The sequence below is a fragment of the Pieris napi genome, chromosome 5 (genome assembly GCF_905475465.1).
Source record: "Pieris napi chromosome 5, ilPieNapi1.2, whole genome shotgun sequence".
NCBI classification, from domain to species: Eukaryota; Metazoa; Arthropoda; class Insecta; order Lepidoptera; family Pieridae; genus Pieris; species Pieris napi.
Genome location: NC_062238.1, coordinates 2,306,564 through 2,326,189, shown reverse-complemented (window position 1 = coordinate 2,326,189; position 19,626 = coordinate 2,306,564). Strand labels below are relative to the sequence as shown.

At 34.3% G+C, this 19,626-nt stretch overlaps 1 protein-coding gene across 50 annotated transcripts in view; it reads left to right on the top strand.

Annotated features, from left to right (window-relative positions):
* Positions 1 to 3,136: 3,136 nt before the first annotated feature.
* Positions 3,137 to 19,626, top strand: part of LOC125049347 (protein tramtrack, beta isoform) — a 357,718-nt gene continuing 341,228 nt past the window's right edge. For 46 of the 50 annotated variants that reach the window (XR_007116991.1, XM_047648522.1, XM_047648558.1 and 43 more), the window contains exons 1-4: positions 3,137 to 3,295; positions 3,404 to 3,638; positions 3,712 to 4,260; positions 4,339 to 4,413. Coding sequence is in view for 49 of the 50 variants with exons in the window: in XM_047648522.1 (XP_047504478.1) it covers positions 3,428 to 3,638; positions 3,712 to 4,260; positions 4,339 to 4,413 (835 nt within the window). In the remaining variant the exon portion in view is untranslated. Of the gene's footprint in view, positions 3,296 to 3,403; positions 3,639 to 3,711; positions 4,261 to 4,338; positions 4,414 to 12,278; positions 12,854 to 14,220; positions 15,256 to 15,504; positions 18,391 to 18,481; positions 19,460 to 19,626 lie in introns of those variants that run through there. The other 4 variants (XM_047648562.1, XM_047648523.1, XM_047648526.1 and 1 more) reach the window with 4 other exon arrangements.

Sequence of the window (19,626 nt, the reverse complement as noted above, 5' to 3'; positions counted from 1 at the left end):
CCCCGGGGACCAATGGACTTTATGTCTATGTGCGCAATGAATACTCGCTCGTACGGTGAAGGAAAGCATCGTCAGGAAACCGGCATGCCTTAAGCCTAAAAAAATTACGGCGTGTGTCACACACGTCGTGTCAATTCCAAAGGATCTAGAAACACAAACAGAAATCTGAGGCCCAGACCTAAAAAGTTGTAGCGGCACGGATTTATTTTGGAATATAAGATACAATTTATAATCTATCTAGTGAAAACGTTCAATGTTATTTTTAATGGTTTGGGTGTTAGTACGATTTCACGGCGAAACTATTTAAAATTGTTGACTTAATTAAATGTAACCTTAATTATATATTAATTCTATAGTTTAAAATGAACCGTTTTCTACGGTTTAAAACTTCTATAGTTTAATATAATATAATTTTTAACAGCTTTAGGATTACGAAATAAATAACTTTCAAGTGCTAATGTCATTTGAAAAATATGTCTTCGGTGTGTTAACTCCTGTTTTTGCGAATATTTAAAAATCCATTGGCGCTACAACTTTATATGGGTCTTGGCCTCAAATTGCATCCGTTTCTTCGATCATTGTTTAATAGATAATTAGACAGATCAGACTTCAAAGTTCAGTGTCTGACACATGTTATTCATATTTGGCTTCACCGATTTGCATGTGTGCAAATCGCGCGCATAAGAAGAAAATTCACAGTGCACAAGCGTTATTCACACTAGGCCACGGCCCATCGAAATTACATTTGTTATATTTATATTATGCAACAGTAAATAGTAATAGGTTGCCTGGAAGAAATCGCTTGTTAGCGATATGGCCATGTACTCCGTGTTAATTAATTAACGCAAGGCACTCGCGAGCCCTCTGGCATTGAGAGTGCCCATGGGCGGCGGTTTCACTTAACATCAGGTGAGTCTCCCGCGTGCACGTTTGCCCCCTGTTAAGTATATAAAAAAAAATGCGCATAATTTGAACACAGTAAAATCTAAATATAATAGAATATTAGATATAAATAGAAATAATACTTATACGTTTTGAAATCGGAATGAACTTAACCTCTGTTTAGTGTTTGTCAACTCAACGTCAAATACCTATTATGCCCAAAAATCTGTCCATTACTTCAAAGGCAAACCATTACCATATTGGCTGGAACACATCGCCAGCACTTGGTCCAGAACGTATAGACGCTTTTTTGACGTGATAACGTCTTTAAAATCGTTTTAGTCGGGTGACATGTTCAGAAACTTGTGTCAATCCAAAACCTCACGAGCGCGATCGCAGGTATAACGAGAGAGAGACGGACCGATCTCCCGTCTCATCTCGAGCGCTGCCAGTCATTCCGTGAATGTATGAAGAAAAATGTATATCATAGTCGAATAAGTAAACTTGTCATTTTACACCCGAAATTTATCATCAAAAGTGTGAATAAAACGATAGATGTAATTTAAAATTTGAAAAAATTGTTATGTTCATTAATTCCTTACTTCCCAAAAACTTATATCACCAATAAGACGTTATCACGTAAACATCTCGATCGTAAACCTACTTTACAAACAACTAATTTTTTTTTTTTAATGGTCGAAACGTAGCCATAAGCGATTTTTTTCTTTAATTTTAAATCTTTTATAGGAGTGTCCATGCATCACGTAATTTGTGCTTTAATTTATGATTTTTATCACATGGAACCCATATAACTCCTATTAAATTATTATTTTCTCGTTGCTCCACTGCGATGGCGGTAGCGTAGGCGGTGGCATTATTGCAAGAGTTCTGAATGATAACACGAACTCGCGCCTGCACTATATATATATGTACTATAATAGCAACCTATTTACATTCTTTTACTGCCTACTTCCCTGTCCGACAGGACATCACAGAGTCTAAATGAGGCATCAAACATGTTTTACATAATAATTAATTACAATATTTTGGCAAAGCATCGCAAAAAACTGCACTGTATACGGAAAGTAAACCAACGATGGTAACACTGCTACACAAAATCATTCATATAATTTTGAGTCTTATGTGATTACGTTTAAGATTAAATTTAAACAAGCTTAGAGATATTTTCCCCGCATATACCTTTCTCTTTCTTTTGTCGGAGCATTCAAAGTAATGTTCATATTGAAACTTTAAATATTTGTTAAAATCGTTATACATATAACCTTTCTCATATTAAAATATTAAAACATTTATATTTGTACTTACTGTTTCGACACCAAAGAAGGAGATTAAAGTGTTAGATTTAGTCTACTTTGTTATCAAAAGCTTTGAGTACACCGAGCCTTTATACTTTAATTAGTGTTTTAATATTTTAATATGAATAAGTAAAGTAGATAATGCTACTAATATATTAAACAACATAATATTTGATATTTGGTTTGGATCATAATTTTGATTATTTAACTCGGATTTAGTAATAGAGGCACAAAATAGCCAGATGCTGCATTTATATGTATTAGTGACAACTAGCAGTGATTCTGTAGAAACACGAACCAGAAAATATAAAATATTTTTTTTTGTATAAATGTAGACACCTGCAATAAATTATGATAAAATATATTATAAAGTATCAAAAATCTTACTGTACTTAAAAGTAGGTAATATGTTTGGGTTAATTACATACTCGTGTCTTCTTTCACGATACTTGCTCAAACGTTAATATCCGCTGAATACTTCATTTAAATTTCTTCATAAATAGAAGCAAAAAGTTACATTTTACAATAATACGATCTAAATCCCGATGAGACATGAGTTAGAGAACGCAAATCGATTTCGATCCATTGAAAATCAATTCTAGCTAACTTATTTGTAAAACTGGTCTTGTAAATACTTAAATCCAAAATAACTAACAGCTAATCTAAATGATATAACAATAACACACTAAAATTGCTAAATTTTTAAAATTTAAAAAGCTTCAGGATATCTGCGTGCACGCTACATCACCTTACGTCATAGTGACAACCACCGTGGATAGTAGTTTCCTAAATATCTCTTAATTTATGTGAAAAATTAGTCAGGAAAATGCTAAATTTATTATATAGTACAAATATATATGTTTTGCTTATATTTACAAACGTTATGTATGATTAATATTTTTTTTAAATATCTAGGCAGTTTTTGGTTTGAATGACCACCCTGTGACGACACACAGTTTGTACTTTTGCGTCATCATATCAAGCTGGGCGTTCAAACCGGACGGACGTGTAAACTGGGATGTCAAGATTGTAGAAACATTATTATATTTTTCAAATGTTTCTAATATCAAGGATATAAAGAGTACAAAGTAAATTAGGTATGTGTATTTTGATTTACTACTTTTGCTTTAAATTAGTTACATTTAGTAAGATTCATTAATTTATCCTAATATTTTTTGTCAAATTTAATATTACTTTTATTTCAGGGTCCCTCATCTGTCGCCGCCAACATGGCGTCGGATGAACAATTTTCACTATGTTGGAACAATTTCCACGCCAACATGTCAGCAGGCTTTCACGGCCTGCTGTCGCGTGGAGATTTAGTTGACGTAACGCTAGCTGCCGAGGGCAGGTTACTTCAAGCACATAAATTAGTTTTATCGGTATGTTCGCCGTATTTTCAAGAAATGTTCAAAATGAATCCTACTCAACATCCCATAGGTAAGGACACTTCTAGCTATTGTGAAGTTAAAAAAAACTTTGTAATGTACTAACTCAAAATATTTTGTTTCAGTATTTTTAAAAGATGTTAGTCATTCGGCTTTAAGAGACTTATTACAGTTTATGTATCAAGGTGAAGTTAATGTTAAACAAGAAGAATTAGCTACATTTATTAGTACCGCGGAACAACTTCAAGTGAAAGGTTTAACCGGTAATCAAAATGAAGAAAGTTCCACGCCATCCAAACCAAAGCCGACCTCAAGGCCAGGCCCTAGGTCGTCACATCAAAGGCAATCTGTTAAGTTAGAGACTGAATTAGAATCTAAGCCCTCAACTCCAGTAGCTATTAAGAGAACAAATAGGCCGTCAATAGCATCAAATAATTCTTCATCATCTCAAAGTGGACCAGCTAAACGGAAATGTATCGATCCCTTGGAAGCCGGGCCTTCTGGCTCGGTTAAAGAGGACTTTGTAACGATACCTGACGAGGATGAAAATAACGCTGTGGCACCGAAAATGGAACCTGAATTTGTAAATGAAAGTATGTGGGATGAAGATGACGATGGCGCTAATAATGACGAGACTAACTTTGGCGAAGACGATTCTAATATGGACATGGCTGGTGAGTAATTAAAAATGGTTCAAGGGGTGGGTGGACTACAACCATGTATATTTTGCTTCATACCTTGTTTTTGTTTAGGCTTTGATGGCTCTACGACTGGCGATGGCACTATCTCTGCGGGTGGGGAGGGTGGTGCTGTCGGCGATGCACAAGGTAGGTTCTCCGACCGTTCATTAAAGCTATAATCATTCTCTATATCTATGTTAACAATGATAATAGCTTCCATTATTCTTGAGGTAATGAATCTTTTTGTGATTAATTAAATAGTAAAATTTGAAGATTCATTTCCTCTTCTAGTTGTAATGTGAAATTTGTAAGATAGTATTAGGTTAGCTAAGTTTAATTTTATTGACAATTCGTGTTACAGGTATGTTGGTTATTTGAATCTTGGTGGTAATGTATTTTTATGGTAATGTGGTTGGTAATTGGTATCAAAAGGTTATCTGTTTTTAGCTGGTATCAACACTGGTAATCATGTAAAATCTAAGTCCACATAGTATGAGTGGCTTTAAGGTAAGCTAAGTACCAATCAGACTCTTCAATAAACTGGTGGTAACTCTATGGTAATTCACAATAAAATTGGTATGATTGAAAAGCTTTAGTCGTCCCTCTTGTTCATGCTGGTATTGAAAAGTTACAAATACATTCTTTTTAAAGATTGTACAGGTATACAAAATAGTATTTAGTAAAATTTCACTGAATGCTTCCGTTTACGTACTTAAGATTATTGGGCATCTTTAACATGGTAGAACATATTCAGATTATATGAGAATGTTACCGCTTCAAATGAAGGCATATAGGTCGTTAAGGTGGGTATATACAGGAGTAACTATTCGCGGACGGTTGCGGCCCTTAAAGGTCATAGCTCATTAGAGCCACCCCGCACCCGATCAGCGCCGCCTCGCCTCGAGCGGTTAGTATTCTTTATATGGACTTCTATGAATAAGCGCTCATTACATCAACGCCGTGTCGTCACCGGATCGCTTCGCTTGCAATCTGGCCACGCGCGGACGGCAGGTGTACCACTCGGTGACAACCCGCTGCTCGCACGCTTGCCTTACATGGACCGCGCGCTGCCCGCGAATGAACCACGCGAGGCCGACGCGGTGGCAATGCGTCTTTTTTTGTGTTGCGTCTTTGATTTTCTTCTTCAATAAGCGCAACAGCTATGAGTGCCAATTCACGGTTTGTAAAATTTGACATTACGAAAAACACGTGAAGACCTAGTGCCAATGCTAACAGACTACTCGAAAATTCGTGGCCCAAGCGATGTCCACTCGTTGACCACGCGACGTTCATTGGTTGATCTCGCGACGTTCACAAGTAACAACGCGTCGTTCACCCGTGGACCACCTGTCGACAACGAGTTGACACCGATCAACGAGGCGGCGCTGGTCGGGTGCCGGGTGGCTCTAATGAGCTATGACCTTTAATTCGACATGGTAAGAGTTCGTATGTGGTATGCTACTTCAAAATAATCTGGTCCGAATAACGGAGCCCATGGGTGGGTGGTGACCATAGCAAATGTATGATTTGTAGTAGTAAATATTTTTTAGGGCCTATTTACATTATCTTGGTGCTTAGGAGAGTATTTTAGTACAAGTTGAAAGGCAAGTTCTTTAGTGCGTTGCGAGTGAACGTTTACATTTTTCCAGTAGGGTATCATTACAGCGCCACGATGAACGCGCAACGACGTCGGCAAATACGCTCTATTCTACGCAAAATACTAACTGTAGTTATGGAACAAATAGAAGACGAGATTTTATTCGAAATAAATAAATAATAATATAGCTTCTTTTAAGGCAGTGTATGCCGAATACCTAGCCTGTTTGTTTTTGTATAAATTGTTTTTAACGTTCCACAAACATTCGTGAACAACATATACAGACATAAATTTGGTAGTTTTATCTTCCGACCATTTAGCCATCTTTAAAAATAAAAAACACGCACGCATTTCACGGCACTTGTGCACTCTACTAAAGATTTTACTAAATTACGTGTTACTTTAGCGTTTACATGTTTCAACTAAAGTACTATCCTAAAGCACTCTCCTAAACACTAAGATAATGTAAATCGGCCTTTATATCCGCACTTGAATAAGTAAAGTTCACTTTACTTACACTTACTCCATAATTCTTTTCTGCTCATATATTAGGTACCACTATTAGGTATGAGAGAAGTGGCCAGACCTTAAAAAAAGTTTAGTATACACTTTCATGAAGAGATGGAACAGTTCTTTGAAAAACCTGCGTAATAAAACTATTTGCAAGCGAATAGTAGTAATTAATTTTTTTAATTAAGTATTTATCGAAATCGGTTCATCCGTTTATCGCATCCTATCTGTCACATTTTTAAGTCTTAAGCGGGCCATGGACCGCATGTTGCAGTCAAGACCGACAACATGCGGTCGCCGCACGGCGATCTGCAGTTTCCTTACTAAATTCATATTCGCAATACACGAACCGCTCGAGCAGTTCCTGAGCAAACCGCATGTTGCAGTCGGTCTTGACTGCAACATGCAGTCCGTCTAGGCCCGCTTAAGAACCCATTTTCAAAGTTTATTCATAAAGTTTTTATTCATTATTTCTCATAATATAATAGTTTATGTAGCAAATTGGCGGGCGGTACATCTGATGTTAAATGATACCGCCGCCCATGAACACTCACATTGCCAGAAGGCTGGCATGTGCGTTGTCGGCCTTTGAAGAATTGGTAAACTCTTTTCTTGAAGGACCCCAAGTTGAATTGCTTCGGAAATACGTCAGAAGGTAGCTGGTTCCACATGGTGGTGGTAGACCGCATAAACTGCTCTATCAGGTTCACTGTCCAGGAAAGTGGAAGTACCCGTCCCGTCCTCATCACGCGTTTTTATGAAAAGTAGTTTTCTTTGAGGTTCAAATGAAATCTAAAATGTATAAATGGTTCGGCGCCAAAAAACATCGCCGGTCTGTAGAAAAAACGGCATTGATCTGTCAGATGAGCTATTATTCTCCAATCCGGAAGTATTTATACTGGTACAATAAGATTGCGGTGAATGTGATCTTTGGAGTAGGCATTTTTATAATGGATCAGTTTTGTATAATACAAAAAAATGAACCCTCTAAACAAACTTACTCTTTTGCAAGCACAGACAGTCGAAATACATTACTAGGTACGATCAACATTTGTGGAAAACCATATTGCTTGAAGTGTTTCCGAAAAGCTCACAAATAATATTTTACTTAATAAATTCTTCTCAATATATTCGTATCTATCTCTTATATATCGATATATCTATATCTTATACCAATTATAACTGATCAGTCTTAAAGAGAATGGGAAATAAGGCAATAAAAAAAAATAAAAAGTGTGTGTGTACAAAGTACACATGTCAGAAGTGAAACTTCAGTGGCAAACTAATCTTGAAGTGGTTTTATATTTATACAAATTTTAAAGTTTGGATTTCCGATACTTAGATGGACGGAAAAAGGAAGATATGTTAGGAATTTAATGAATTTAATTGTCATTAAATTAATATTAAGTGTCGAATAATAAATAATGTGACGGTAATTTTTTTTCCAACCCCTATAAAGAAGTTTCACTTCAATAAATCCTGACCAATTTTGACACATTCTGCTTTATCTCACCTCACTAGAAAAAATTTTTTTGCCGTAGTTATGTCCCAGCACTTTAGGTTCTCAGTGATATGTCTACAACTCCAAAGCCTAGATGTTTTTCTTGCAAGCAGATCACATTTGGCTTAGCTTGGTTAGCTTTCCGTCTACAGACCTCATATGGTCTGTGGACAGTGAACCTTTTAAGTAACGCTCAGTTGTGGAACGACGGACGTCGAGGTGATAGGGATGGTATAATGTATTCTGTCTTGACGATGATAACTTAGCTGCAGACCGAACAACTCCTCTGAATACTCTCCATGGTACTGGGGAGTTCCCGCAAAGAGGCAAGAACAGTACTCCATGTGGGGCCGAATTTGCGCTTTATATAGCAAGCGGTGGCCTGGAGTAAAGTACCGTCTCGCTTTGCTGAGCACACCAAGCTTCTTAGAGGCTAACTTAGTCTTTCCTTGCAAATGACCGCAAAATTGAACGTTATTCGATTTGTCAACGCCCAGTATTCCGATGCTAGCTGAGTCTTTCAGGAGTGAGGAGCAGTGTTTTCAAAGAAAGGAGTAGCGATAAAGTATGTTTTTTTTACGAATTCGATCTATCCTTAAATACCCGGTGAGATACTGGGTGCCTACTTATACATATTTGATAAGGTGTCAAATAAGCTTTAAATTTCACCAATCTTTTTTTAAATCAACAATAAAATTAACTTAACTGGCAGACTTAAACGATTTTAGCTAGCTCTTGTACTTAATCATATAAAAAACAAATATACGCAATGTTATTTAGGTCATGAGAATTAATAGTAAATTCAAGAAATTATTTTCCTAAGATAATAAGTGGTAATGCTACTGCTCAATAGATGGCGCAGGTTGTTCGTAAGCATGAAATACATACTGTAAAGTGAAGCTGACCATTATGTTACCTGTGAGTATTCGAATTTGAGGAGCTTTGCTTAAAACAAGAAACGCTTATCTCAATAGATTAGCTACGAAAATTATAGCATATAAGAATTTGTTACGAAATATCAAAAATGTTCCTTATATATAATATTTTTAATAAAATATTTTAAATCGTATAATAAATGGTTTATCCCCGTTAGTTTTAGAAGTGCATAATCAGTATATCTATAATATATGAATTAATAGGCTCAAATATAAGAGTCTTTCCTCCAACTTTTGTTCCCGTTGGAGTAAAGCCTCTTGGGCCGCGGGGTTCAAGTTCGCGCCTGGTAGATACCGGTGACGCTAGAGCAGGTGCTTTTCTCGCTCTACGAATAGGTATCGCAATACAGCGAGGAAATGCTGCCAGCGTTAAAGGTATATTGCCACAGGGACCAAACAGTATAAATTTATTTTAAGAAAATTTAAAATACTGTATATTTTTGGTTATATTTAGGTTTTATTTTAATAAATAGTTCATACGTAGATATAGATAGTAGATATATGTGCCGTAATAGACCAACTATTATTATATATGTATTAAAATTAAGCTCTACTACGAGGACGACATAAAAGTAGGGGAAAAAATTACAAGTCGCTTGAAAAACCAGCTTTGGTTTTTTTGATGTCTGTTATTAGAAGCAAAAATACATAAACAGTATGAATAAATACAAGGATTACGGTGTAATGCTGAAACATGCATTAATCTGGCTCCTAAAGAAATATTATTACATACTAATCGAAATTGTGTTCGGAAATATAACATTATTGCGTGTTATGGAATAAGAGATTCTTGTTTATGGAAAAACGTATTTCGTCTATACTACCCTGCGAATCTATGGTACTATAAGCTAGCTAGTCACTAGTGTCAATTTAGATTGTTTATGTTCAATAATGTGAATTTACTGTAATAATATAGTTTAGCGTTGTTTTTAACTAGTTGTTTACCTATTTATGATAAATTAACTAATATTTATAAGTGTACATATTAACGTATTTGTGTTAAACATGGATATCTTAAAGTGTATGATCTTTACGCGTGAACGTGTTTACGTCTTAACTTTCTGTTGTTTTGCCAGTGATAATGGTGTTTGTTAGGTGTATTTGTGATTATTACTAGCTGGATTTATGTGGTGTCAAAACAGGTATGTAGTAATTAACAATATCACTAAAAGTTGGGGGAAAGTTGTGGCAAGTAGTACGACATGGTAGACTAGAGGTTGTCAACCCTACCACCAAGTTACATTAGTAGTGTATGTAGTTAAACTGAAATACTTAAATATTTTATCTTGATAAGGAAACTGCTTCTACGATTCTACAAAATTTGGCTTATTTACGTATACAATTTTTGTTGAACCGTAATTTTTAGTTTACATTGTATTTGGCAGCTTGTAAACATAACCTCCAAATAGTAAAATTATTTTCTGTATACTTATATAGATTGAAAAGCTAATTTATACTAAAAAGAATTTCGTAGTACTTTTCGTTACATATTGATTTTTACTTCTATTTTATATGTTTAGACGTTATGACAATTCAAATTGGTTAAACATTAATTAACACTCATCTCATATTGTTTAAAACTAAAATACTCTTTACAATGTTATATTTTGGATAAAAAATGAAGTTTTCATACAGTAACAAATTTAAAGGAATTATGTAAATTTTGTAAACATTCAAATAATTTACTATTGTCCAATTATATAATATTAGTAAACAAAACTGATTGTCATATCGAAATGTAAATCATACATGAGTTAATTTATTTATAAATTTCTAAAATCAGCATAAGTTAAAGATCACCTCAATATTTTATGAAGAAAAATGTAAGCATTTAATATAATAACCTTTTTCTATACTTCTTATATTTAAAACATAATTTTTATTATTTAGTTTGACCCCATGGAAAGCATTTTGAAACTATAAAAAGCTGAATGTAAAATAAGTATGATAATGTTAATATAATATTAGTAATTACGGGCTGTATTCCCATTTGCATTTTGAGTATTTGCGAGTAAGTACATAAAGTATCTATTTATAAATGACTGCAGATAAGTAAATCCTAATAATATAATAGCCACTAAAATTATTGCTTATCTTTGTTTGCTCATATCAAACAATTCTAAAGCTTTGAATGATACCAATTATATGAAAATTAATCTCAAGCTAAGTTCTTTTAATGTAAAGATTATAGTTATGGTGTGTAAAAATTATTTACTTTCTTCCGATTCAAAAATTACTGCTGTTAACAGCCATGACATGTTCCTACCAACGAATAAAATAATCTGATACAAAAAAGGTACAGAAACTGGTCCTGCATACCTAATATTCAACTTGTTAAAAGTAAAATAAATAATTGTGTAGAACCATAGGTTCTAGGGGCTATTAATCAATTGATATATTTGCACTATCTTATCCAATGCATTTATTACTGTAGTGAACACTTTGAGATAAATGTTTTAGTATGACTGAATATTTTTATGACACACTTATAACCTTGTGACCTAATAATTTTTATTACAGGTGGTTAAGTTCTATGTGGCATTGTTTTCAGATTGGTGACTGTCACTACTTTCTCAGATTTTATGATTCAGTGGAGTTTGTTCTCGTTTTCAGTATATGTTTCTTTGATTATTTTTCTTTGTAGACGAGTAGATGATAAACCTTATATGCCTGAACACATCTCATTGATTTTTAGGTTTAAACCAACCGTATTTTCTGGCCTTTATTTACAACCAGGTTTTTAAATATATCAAGAGAAAAATGTTTTAGTCACAGTCTGGGTATTAAGACAACCTGAGGGTTGAGAGTCGCAAACCTAATTACAAGCTAGTATTGTAATTACATTACTCAATTACAAATCACCTGTTGCTTTGCATTATTTAAATAATAATACACCTTATTTACATCACAATAACACTAAACAAGAGGAAAACATAAAAGAAGAGAAAGGATTTAATCAGCAGTCTCACTGCTAAAAGCAGTTAACGCACATAGAACTTTAACTTGAAACTAAACTTAGTAGTATCCTTTGTTGGATTTAATATTTTAATTGCATCTTATTACATCTTTAGTATTTTATAAAGTTTGGGTAGATGCTAATATTACAGTCTGTATAAAATGCAACACAAAGTTAAAATTATATATAGCTTAAATGATTCATAATAAATTATAACCAAAAATGAATAAAAACATAATAGTTTATCATATATTTAAATCACTTTTGCCTACACCTCGAGATGCCTCCCTCTTTTTATCATTTACTTAATCAGAAAGTTTCTTTAAGATATATTAAATATTGCTGTGGAATGTATTGGTTATACTACTCATTTAATAAATTAAAAAAATATGTGTTTAATGATGTTTCTCAATAAAGATTGTTAGATATTCCAGTAGTTTCATTTAAAGCCCTTAAATTTAATTATGTGACTAAAATAGTTTTTTTTAATATAATCTAACTAATTTTAAATAGTTTTAGGTAACATAAACAGTAATGTGAAGGGTGATTTGCATTTCATACAAACCAAAAGTGGCCACTTACAACTGATATACGAACCTTACATATTTGTGACTGACAGTGTGCGAAGCGGTCGTACGTTTTGGAGATGCATGGAGTACGGAAAACGGTGCCGAGCAAGAATCACCTCTAAGAATAACATACTTAAAGTCACCAATCCAGTACATAACCATTCCGATAATCATATGCGCAAAATTGCGCGTAAATATGATTTAGGTGAAGTTGTTTCATGCCCATCTGTGTGATAGTCCTTTGTGTGGACAGTTTGTCAGTGTGTATTTAATGTTAGCTATAGGAAATGTAAATATTTTTTAATTATTTAACATCATCTTTTCTTTCTTGACCATACTTATAATACAATCAAATACAATGATATACAGAATATGATTTAATTCATTTCAACAAAATGTAGTCAAACCATAGCTTTAGGTACATATTCTGATATGCATTATAATAAATGATATAAGAAATCATACCCATGAATTATAAAACATTGTGATCAAGTAGCATAATAAATAGATTAAGGTATATTTTGTTATTTTGATTTGTCCGTGTTGCTATGGAAATGACAGGGAGCGAAGATGGCGCCGTGAGCTACACGGTGACGCAGCGTGGGGCCCCCTGTCTCATGATCAACGGTTTTGGCTTCGTGGCTCGCAAGCGTCGTGGGCCACGTGTATACTGGACATGCAGGAATCGAAGACAGTTTAACTGTCATGCTCGGGCTCTCACCAATGCCGGCCAGCTTACGATGAGCTTCACTGTTCACAATCACCCGTTACTTCCCTCGGATGAATTTTTTCGCATTGAAAATCTTATTGAGGTTATTGCCGTAGACAGTAAACAGTGATACTATCCATAGAATTATAAAAACATTAATCAAGCAATTTTTGAGATTTTATTAATATTTCTATTGTAATGTCGATTCCTTAGACGTTTATGTTGTATTATTAACTTTTTGCATGCCTTACTAACATACTAAAATGGTGCATGGACGTGTATAAGTGACAGGGTTGGTGTTTTACAGTGGAATTCGTGATATCGAACCGTGGGAGACGTCATATGCGTCTCAATGGGTTTTCTTTTTATCCGGAGAAAGTTTTTCCGGAGAAGAATAAGGTGCGGTGGCGGTGTACGCGGAGAACTTGCCGCGCATATGCACATACATTGCACGACCGTATATTTGCATTAAGTAATGTGCACACTCATGATCCTCCGACAGTGGCGCCTCAATGTGTTGTAACTAACCAGTCTCGTTCCTTCACGCATGCCGCTTTGGCTACTCAGGCTAAGGCTATTCTGAATGACTAACTTGCTTTTTTATACGGTCATAATTTGCCCAATTTTCTGACGTAGAATTAATTAATATTATTAGATCTGGTTGTCGTTTTAGCAACATGTCAATATATTGAGTGTATTTATTACTTTCAGTATTCTCATACATTTAAATTTGGCGATAATTAAAGCACAAATTGCTCGTGGTCTAGTCAATATCTAGTCAATATGTTGATATTATATTAATTTGAAAGCTTAATACTTATTGTAAGTAATATAGTTACTAAGCAATAATTAGATAACCAATTTGCGCTATGGACTGTAATCTTAATGGGATATTGATCAAGCTTAAAAAAGCTTAAAATTTAGTATGTAAATAAATACATTATTGGATATATAAACTCATAGATGTAATAATTATATACATAATGTAGTCTAATAATAATTGTGTTCTTTAGATGCGTAAAATTTATAAATATATATTGTAGAAGCACACTAAATGATGATAATAACTAATAAACAATGTTTTGTTGTATTATTATAGACGTATTTATTGGATCGTGTCTCGATATTGAGTATTAAAGTGTTTGAGTATTTGCCTAAGATTATATTATGTTTACAGAGAACTTTGTACGACTCTGCGTGGGTCCCGGCGGCCGACCTCGTCTGTGGGTCCGAGGTAAAAGCTTTTACGCTGCGCATACGATGAGGTCGGGTATCGTGCGTTGGCGATGCACTATGGGAGGCTGCGGTTGCAAAGCCTACACCCAAAAGGGAAAACTGCATAAACTTATGGGTGAACATAATCACGAGAATCGATGGAAAAGAAAGCCGGTTGGAAATAAATCAGCGCAATATTCTTCTAGATTTTCTAACTCATTCGCCATGCCACGAGTTCCACAACTCGATTTTGACAACTTTGACCCATCAGCTTGGGTTACGCCATATTAGTAATTTTATTTAATTCTCTCGCGACCATTTTGATATCTCGACGATGTAGTTTTAGCTCTATCAAATATTTTCTCAAATTTGTATTTTCTATTATGTATTTTTATAGCCTAGTCATAGGTTTAAGGAGTCGGAAGGGTGTGCAATTTTTTATGTTTCTTGTAACTTTTTTTGTTATTTGCCTTATTCTGTTTTATGTATTAGAGTGTACATTAGTCAGGTTATTTTAGTATCTATTGTTAAATTGTGATAAGTGGATTTTGAGAGAAATATTTTGATCTCATACTGCAAATATAATAGGTGCCAAAATATTGAATTTACAATTTTAAGTACATTCTAACGATTGTGTTTCTGTTACGTAATCCTAGTCTTAGTAGTACATAATGTCGCTCTTATATTTTGTGTATATTTACGAATTTTGTAAATAATTTTCTCATCGTGTTTCGTGAATTCGCGATTAATTTGATATAGAAGTAGAATCTTTTAGCGTTAGGTGAGTTTGTAATGTGTCGTGCTTCCTTTCCCAATTAATATTGTGTATAAATCTTATTCTAATAAAAGTATTGTTAGACATAACCAAATTAATAATCCTTTATACGTAGTGCCAAACATTTTGCTCATTAAAACGCGAGTTTATGGTATTTTTAAATTTTAAGTGATAGGCTAGTAGTACAAATTTAACAAGCTAAATAAAGAAAATATGACAGTGTTGGTTCGTTTTATTTTTCATTATAATAATAAACGTTTTGTATGTATAAGTGTATGTTTTTCTCTTTCCTACTGCGAAAACCGATTTTTTTATTATTGTGTCTAACATGTGCATGCACTAGTATTTCTTGTATTATATGTTTTATAAAAGTGCTTTTATTTCGTTTTTAATATCTATATTTAATATAGAAGCAGTTTTATAAGCATACTCTTTCTATCGAGCAGGTACTAATTTTACTGTAATTTTCAGCACGTTTTATTCGAGCGGGAAAAGGAAGACTTTTGCTACACAAAGGTTACACCTTTCGTCTGAAAAACAACTTGGCACATGGCAGGAAGCAATGGTACTGCTCATCCCGCCTCACATCACGATGTTTAGCTGATGTCAATACGGAAGGCCCGGAAGGTTTCGAACGCATAGTGCGTTCACGGTACTCTCATAACCACGCTCCGCCCAATGTACGGCGTTTTGCCGACGGGCGTTACGTTGTACGTACACCACACCAGAGCGGTCATCGTGCACCGGCTCCCTACGATCCTCATTCACAACTTTTACAACTGCAGCAGGCGTTGGCTCTTTATGCATCAACCGCGTATGCCTCGGCTTCCGCCAACGCTACAGCCGCTGTCACTGCTGCTACAGGCGGCAACGGCCAACAGGCCTCGCCAAATGCATTGACAGCTTCCACTCAACATCAGCCAACGGCTAAACCCTTACTTGTTGACACTCCTCTTAAGGAGGAAAATTAATGACTCGAAATGATAATGACGACTAGTTGTTAACTTTGAGCTCTCTTTGATTGCGCAACTAAAGCACTAGATCACGAAACGTTATTTACGGTTATTTATCACGTTATCAAATCGAAAAATATTTTAGAAGCGTTTTAAAAATTACATGAAGCGTATATGTAATCAAATTTTAGAATAATTATAATATTGCATAGGTTATAAGGGGATAAGGAAGGAGAATATTTAAAGAATGGCTTCGTTGGATAAAATTAGTCGGTAACGTGGACGTAAGTGTTGAAATCTTGCATGTATGGCATAGGTGTTGTGATTTCATGGATTTTGCGACTACGGTAACAACTTAGACGATTAGACGGTCTTTTCGAGGTCTATGATAATGTTATCCGTATAGCTGGTGTGGGTTATTTATGGAATGAATAGAAAATCGAAAGCGTTGAGTATAAATAAATAAATGAAAATATCTAAGTAATCGGGAGTGCTTTCTGTGTCATGATAGGAATCACATTTTTTGTGCACGAAGGTAAAGATTAGATAATCAATGGAAGCACCTCCGATGAATCCTGAACAACCTGTTTGCTGAAGTTTAAATTAGTGGGAGCTTAGATATTTACATTCATAAATTTCGTAATGTAATGTAAGATAGATGGTTAATATCTGGAAATTGGCTCAGTTTAGTGTTTGGTTTAATTATTGCTCATCCATCTGAGCAGCATCATCAGAATGGATTAGGACGATATAGGCAAGTTGGTCAACACGTGAGGTAGGTTTCAGAACTCGAGAAGGACCGAAAGTTATTTGCGATCGAAACGGGTGCGTAGGAACTGTCTGGCAGTGTGTACTGTCAGAAACGTGGAGGAGACTGAATACGCGAACTCGGTTCGGATTTTAGCAATGGGGATCCCTCAACTGTACTTAGAAATATTTATTTATTTTGAGAGATATTATAACTTTACATATTTCAAGTTGCTATTTAGACATTAGACGTCCGCCTCTTTATCTATAAGAATTTGCTGGGTTTTTACTAATGCAAATGCCTACCTACTAGCGTGTGCAAGCGCGACATTCGTTGTGAGCGCGCAAACTCCTACCGATGTTGTGCTCCTTAGAATGGATTTAAGTACTTAAGAACACTCATCTACCTCTTCACTTTTTATACGGGTTTACAGATTAGTTTAATTATACAATTTTATACACGAATAAATACTCAGAAGCTTTACTCGAGTAAGGTGTTAGGTTAGTTTAGGTTAGTCGTAGAGTATCGGGCGCGTCGGGGCAGTTCTCTGCGCAGGGTCCGGCGTTGCCGCTATTACCTTAATATTATTGTAACTCATCTACCTCTTTGAATAGTTTTAACTGTACTGGAATGTTTGCTGTTGATGTCTTTAATGTGGATAAGTTCTGAGACTGTTGTCTAATATATTTTATTAATTGTTTTCGGATGATAATTTGTTACTTATCGAATTTTTCAATAATGTGAATTATCATACGTATCTTAAGACTCTGATTTAAGTACAAATTTTTACTAATTTTTTTATTGTTATTAAATACTTTAGGTATACACGGTTTTGATTTAAACAGTTTTAGCAATTTCTAGACTAATAAAGCTATATAGTTCGTGTCAAATGGTAGAAAACTAATATTTTATGTTTATTAATTATTAAGGTATTTAAAACTGATTAGATTGAACTTGTTTCAGTAAGTGGAGAAATAATATTGAGACTGAGACCAAAACATTTAGATTTAATTAATAGTAATAATTTGCGCACGTCACAGTATACTTTAGTTAAAATAGTAATATAACACCCGTTTGACACGACCTATTGTACCTGATGCACTAGATATGTATGCCAAACAACGAGTATGTACTTGTAAGGCCGTGGCGATGAACAAGAGTAATTCGTATTTGACCAAAACAATTTCATATAGGCCTCAGCAAGTGATTTGGCAAGATTTTTCGCGATGATTCAGAAAGTAGTAACGAGGTCTTAACGACTTGCGCATCTTACCAATTTATTTGCCGGGAACTAAAACTTTTCACAGATATTGTCAATTAAAGCGATTATTTCAAGTGCAATTCCCCGATTTGCAGATAGGTTAAAATAATAAATGAAACGAATTTATCGTATTTCTTCGCGTGTTGAATGTTGTAGCTGTAATGCCGTTTGAATGTAATGTTAGAGAATCTCACGGAAGGTACTTCAAATACTATCGCCACAGCCACTTTAGGGCCCAGTATATTGTAAGTTTTAATATCTTTATCTACCTCATTTATGATAACTGTACCTTCGAGTCTTATAGTGTAATTTTGTATTTACCATTATAATATTAAGATTTTTGGGTTTATGTATGGGGTATGTTTTGTGAAATATTAAATCGTACTTATAAATAACCGCGTGTTTTATTTGGATCGATGCACGTATATCTAAGGTGGTGGTATTTAAAATTTTCGAGTAGTGTTTTTAATTAAAGTTTCTATGTAGCAGGAATTAAGTACTTGAAATCACGGCGCGGCAAGATGATTATGATGGTAAATACGTTTCCCTTTTGCGAGGAGTCGAAGTTGAGGGATAAAGTCATATGGCGCTGCACCTCGAAGAAGACAAACTGCAAGGCGCGAATTCACATGCTGGGACCCAACGTGGTAGCTGTGAAAGGATTGCATAACCATCCTCCACGCGCCACGTCATCTTGATAAGCCAGTTTTAGACTCGGCCTTGACCAGAAATGATCTTTGATATGAACGTCATATGGGACCAAAGTTCATTACATTGAGGTACATAGATATTTGCTATGTTCTGATATAATACTATATGTTCCAAACCACTCAAGTAAAGTTATATGATATACAAATAGAGCCTATAAATTTGGTGACGACGAAATTTAAAAATATATGTAAATTAGATTTTGAATAAAACAAATGTATATTTTGATTGGTGATATTAAATTTTGTTGATGGGGTTATGAAATTGCTCACGACAGATTCCCTGTTAAAAGAATTTGCACAGGTATTACATTGTTATCGTTAACACGTACATTGTTTAAGTATATTGTAGTTTATAGTATTATAATTGACAATAATGTTAGGTAATAGATAACTGAAGCTTTTAAAGTAATTGACTGGAAAAATGTAAAGGTGCTTTGTGAATTAAGCAAAACTTTGGTACGGACTTAGTTCGTTTCCATATCCTACTGATTATTCCTTATTGTGATTATAGTGAAGCAATAACACGACAGAATATTTCTTTAAGTACTTATGTAATGTCGATTCTATAAGTGCCTTATAAATTGTGGGACCATTAGTTATAATTAGCGTAATTTTACGATACATTCCTTTAATTTAAATCCAGCTTTACATTATGCATTAGCATTACTCGTATCAATTAAGTTTTGATATTTTATTATATTAGAGTTAATAAGAGTATTAAGGTTGTAATATTAAAAATTAATGTTTATACCGATATATTGTTTATTATTTTTAGTTTCCGAAAATTGGTTAAAACTTGGTCATTCGATTACACAATAACAAATTATAGTATTTAATATAGCAAATCATATCATATGAGGTACAAAGCTGTTCGGTTTTTATTATTTTTTAAATTAAATAATAACAAGTGTATTACGAACA